General features: G+C 38.1%; 1 protein-coding gene across 1 annotated transcript in view; it reads left to right on the top strand.

Moving 5' to 3' along the window:
- Positions 1-201: 201 nt before the first annotated feature.
- Positions 202-4,597, top strand: part of LOC128641566 (uncharacterized) — a 55,170-nt gene continuing 50,774 nt past the window's right edge. Inside the window, exons 1-2 of the mRNA XM_053694106.1 lie at positions 202-588; positions 2,755-2,881. Of these exons, the coding sequence (XP_053550081.1) occupies positions 270-588; positions 2,755-2,881 (446 nt within the window). The 5' untranslated portion in view covers positions 202-269. The remainder of the gene's footprint in view (positions 589-2,754; positions 2,882-4,597) is intronic.

The raw sequence follows: 4,597 nt of genomic DNA, 5'->3' as shown, positions 1-4,597 counted from the left end.
TGGTCCTTTAATATGCTAGAAATTAGAGTCTTTACAACATAAACATATGCAGTGCTTAAACAAAAACTCTGAAAAGGTTTGCAATAGTCTGACAGTCATGCTTTTTCTTGTAAATGCCGTTAGTGGATGAACAAACTCATTAGTTTCACTTTCATTCTGAGCATTCTGAGTCTATATAAAGAGTGTTGGGCGCCTGCCAGCTCAGAGCTCACAGAGAGAGAAGTCACTGAGAGAGAACAGCCAGGACACAAACTGACACAATAGCTGCAATGGATATAGATGACATGAAAGATTATATTATGAATTTCACCCTTAATGACTGTAAACCTCATGGCAACCAGGGCTATAAGCGAGTGCTCCTGCAGCTGTTTGGTTATTTAGGTCATGGCAAGTCGTCCTTTATCAATACCTGTAAGTACGTCCTGGAGGAAGGAGCATATAAAATGTATTCTGATGTTGGTAGTTCACATGGAGGGAAGACTACAAAGAGAATATCGTACCCACTCACTGGCAACATCACTTTGGTTGATAACCGCGGGTGCGCAACAATGAGCGATCAAGAGACGGGGGAGATCTACGCTCAGCTCGGTAAGTGAAGCAAATATTAATTTTATCTAAAGTTATGACCACAGAATATTAGCTACCTATGTCTAAGTAAATAATAAATAGCAAAGATAATTTCTGTTTGCAGACTATTAAATCTGTTTACAGTCTGGTAAGGACCATTAAATACAAATTATCAACAAAGCAGAGTTTCATTATTAAAAGTGTTCATTATGGAAATATACATACATTATTTATGTTGCTGTAAAATATATCTGAAATTGTAACTTCTTCTACTATCTTCCAGAGAAGCTTGGGTTAATAGTTTTAGCTTATTTATCTGTGAGCTTTTGTTTACTGCCCCCCACATTCCTAATGGAATATTGTTATTATTATTGAATGGGTTCACATATTTTTTGTCTTTCTAATTTTGATGCTGTGTTATAAAAATAACCATATGCCCAGAATGTGTTCCAGAGACTGGGTATGTGTAAGAGCTTGGTGCTGTAATCTGTATTATAAACTATGGATAAGTCTAAATTATACTATTACTTTCAAATGGGTGTGTTTTGATTGCAGAACTGAGTGGGCGGAGCTTGCTTGCTCTGCTGCAAAGTGTCCCTGGAATTTTTTTTGAAATGTTGGCAACTATGCACACCTTATCTGTAGTCATTTGTCATTAAAGGTGGATTATCAGTTTTGCAGCAACAATCATTCTATGGGGCCGACTTATTAATGTGCGAGCAGACATGATCTGCTGACTGCATACGCTGTTGGCATTTATCACTGCACAAGCAGTTCTTGTAAACTGCTTGTGTAATGCCGCCCCCTGCAGATTTGCCGCTAGCAGGGGGTGTCATTTAACCCGATCGTTATAGGAACGGGTGAATTGATGTCCGCAGCCTCAGAGCAGGCGGATAAGTTATGGAGCAGCGGTCTTAAGACAGCTGCTTCATAACTGCTGTTTACGCCGAGTCTGAAGGCTCATGTGGAAACAGGGGCATCAGGGGCCATTCAGCCCTTGATAATTCGACCCCTATATCACTGGTTTTCAAACCTGTTCTCAGGGCCTCCCTAACAGGCCAGATTTTCAGGATGACCTTGGGTGAGAGCAGGCAAAATAACCATGTTTACTAATCATCTGATTATTTCACCTGTGCTCTAGTTCAGATAGTCTCAACATCTGTCCTGTTTGGAAGGCCTAAGGATAGGTTTGAAAACCTGTGTTCTATGGAATAGCAGTGGGCATACTGGGCAGTTTAGGTTGTGGATATTGTGTATAAATAAATATACATTTATACTTAGCTATTATATAGAGATCAGAAAGGAACATGTCTGTTTAAATAACAGCTAAAGTAATTATTACTGAGTATCTGAATCAGTGTTACACCACCTTAAGGGAAGAGGGCAGGATACCCCAGCCTCTTTTTTTAAAGTACCTATATACGTGTGTGAGTGTGTGTGTCTGTGTTACATATACATACATATATACATGTGTGAGTGTCTGTGTTACATATACATATATATGTGTGTGCGTGTGTGTGTTTGTGTTACATATATATACATATATATGTGTGTGAGTGTATGTTTGTGTTAAATATACATACATATATATGTGTGTGTGTGTTTGTTTGTGTTACATATACATACTTATATACGTGTTTGAGTGTGTTTCTGTTACATATACATACATATATACGTGTATGAATGTGTGTGTGTTTGTGTAACATATACATACATATATACGTGTGTGTGTCTGTGTTACATATACATACATATATTATATATATATATATATATATATATATGTGAGTGTGTGTGTCTGTGTTCATTTATGTTACATATACATACATACAAACATATATGTGTGTGAGTGTGTGTTTGTGTTTCATATACCTACATATATATATATATATGTGTGTGTGTGTGTGTGTGTGTGTGAGTGTGCGTGTCTGTGTTCATTTATATTACATATACATACAAACATATATAAGTGTGTGAGTGTGTGTTTGTGTTTCATATACCTACATATATATATATGTGTGTGTGTGTGTGTGTGAGTGTGCGTGTCTGTGTTCATTTCTGTTGTATAAACATACATACATATATATGTGTGTGAATGTGTGTCTGTGTTTGTGTGCTGCACCTATTAAAAAAGGTCATGGGTAGAACTCTGGTTAATAAATCCTTCTTATTTGGAATTTGTTCCAGGTAATCTTCTGCCCCTGAACATGGAGGTGGCATGGCAAAAGGGGTATCAGTATATAATGACACGAATCATGGATCATGAAGTAGTTGACGATCAGTCAGATTTTGTTGTTCCGATTTTTATATACAGGTAGGTAATACATGACATATGATTAACCTAACAAATGTACCTTGTATAAAACTTATACTGAAAGATGTTCTCTGCTAAATGCTTGTTACAAAAGGGATTAGCAAGTTAAAGTGACCTAGTGTAATATACACTTTGTGCTAGATTACGAGAAGAACGGTAGTTTGTGCTTGTGTTCGAGCATTAAAACCACGAGAATTATTTTTTTTTTTTTGCTCTCTGCGATTGACACTAGTATTATTACAACCTGAAAGTAAAAAGTTTGCGCTCTCGTGTTTGTAAAGTCGCGGTAACAAATAGAGAAATCAAGTACGCAAAAAAATAAGACTTCATTTGAGCCGAAAAAGTTGAAACGCCCACAAGTACCATAAAAACACAATCACGGTTATTTAAAAGCTCAACATAAGAATATAACATTGCATAATTCATAATCCAATGTTCTGCACATAGCAACATATGTTCTATTTATTCTTAATGAGATATTTAAATATTTATCTGATGGATTTTTGCACAAATATATATTTATGCCTATAGCTATACATAATTGTATACTGTATATAAAAGAGTGAATACGGAGCACTCCCAATAGCATAAACTATCAAATCAAATGATACAAATAAATATACAAAATTATGCAAAATAAGAGTATCAACTTAAAGTGCAAATTAGCAAATAGTTTGATGTGCTGATTGTGATTCAATCAGACAGAGGCCTCTAGTTATCAATCTCCGTAAGGAGCTTGATGGCCCCTGTTTCTGGCGAGTCTTCAGGCTCGCCAGAAACAGCAGTTATGAAGCAGCAGTCACAAAGACCGCTGCTCCATAACGCTGTCCGCCTGCTCTGAGCAGGCGGACACACATCGCCGGAAATCAACTCAATCGAGTACGATCGGGTTGATTGACACCCCCCTGCTGGCGGCCTATTGGCCGCGAGTCTGCAGGGGGCGGCGTTGCACCAGCAGCTCTTGTGAGCTGCTTGTGCAATGCTGAATATGGCGAGCGTATTGCTCGCCGTATTCAGCGAGGTCTGGCAGACCTGATCCGCAGTGTCGGATCAGGTCCGCCAGGCCTTAATAACTAGAGGCCAAGGTATCAAAGTACTGCCCAACTTCTGTAGGATCTAAGGTGGGTCAAAGAAAAATCTGTATATCAAATATTATATATAATTGTTATATATTACCCCCAATGTCCATATAGGGATTCTCAGGGGTAAAATAATCTCTCTTTTTGTTAAAGTGGAGTAACAGTACACTTCTTTGTGCCTTTCTTTTTAAATTCTGGTTAAAAAGACCCAAGGGAGCTGCTTTGTCCAATAGGAAACTTCCGTTGGTGTATCCCAGAGTATATGTACTATAGAAAACAAAAGAAGACAAAGCGCATCCCACTCTAAGGGTAATCAATTTATTAACATACACAATGCGCAAGATAAAATGAAAACTTACTCGAAGTGGCATGTAAGCACTTAAAAAAGCTGTCCTTGTGTTCTCCTTCGGTCTTAGTCCATTGTACTATGATATTATTCAGGAAGCTGCAAGATCTGTGGCATACACTGAACCAAACGGACTACCAAATTGCTCTGCGATAGATACAGACTTCAGAACCGGAACACGTGACTTGTGGCCTCTGACCTCTACGCGTTTTGCCTGGCCACGTCCAGACTTCCTCAAGACTTTCCTTAATGAGCTCTCCCGAGTGTGTTAAGGAAAGTATTATTACTTTT

This window comes from Bombina bombina, chromosome 11, assembly GCF_027579735.1.
Source record: "Bombina bombina isolate aBomBom1 chromosome 11, aBomBom1.pri, whole genome shotgun sequence".
Lineage (NCBI taxonomy): Eukaryota > Metazoa > Chordata > Amphibia > Anura > Bombinatoridae > Bombina > Bombina bombina.
This window is presented reverse-complemented; position numbering and strand designations above follow the sequence as displayed.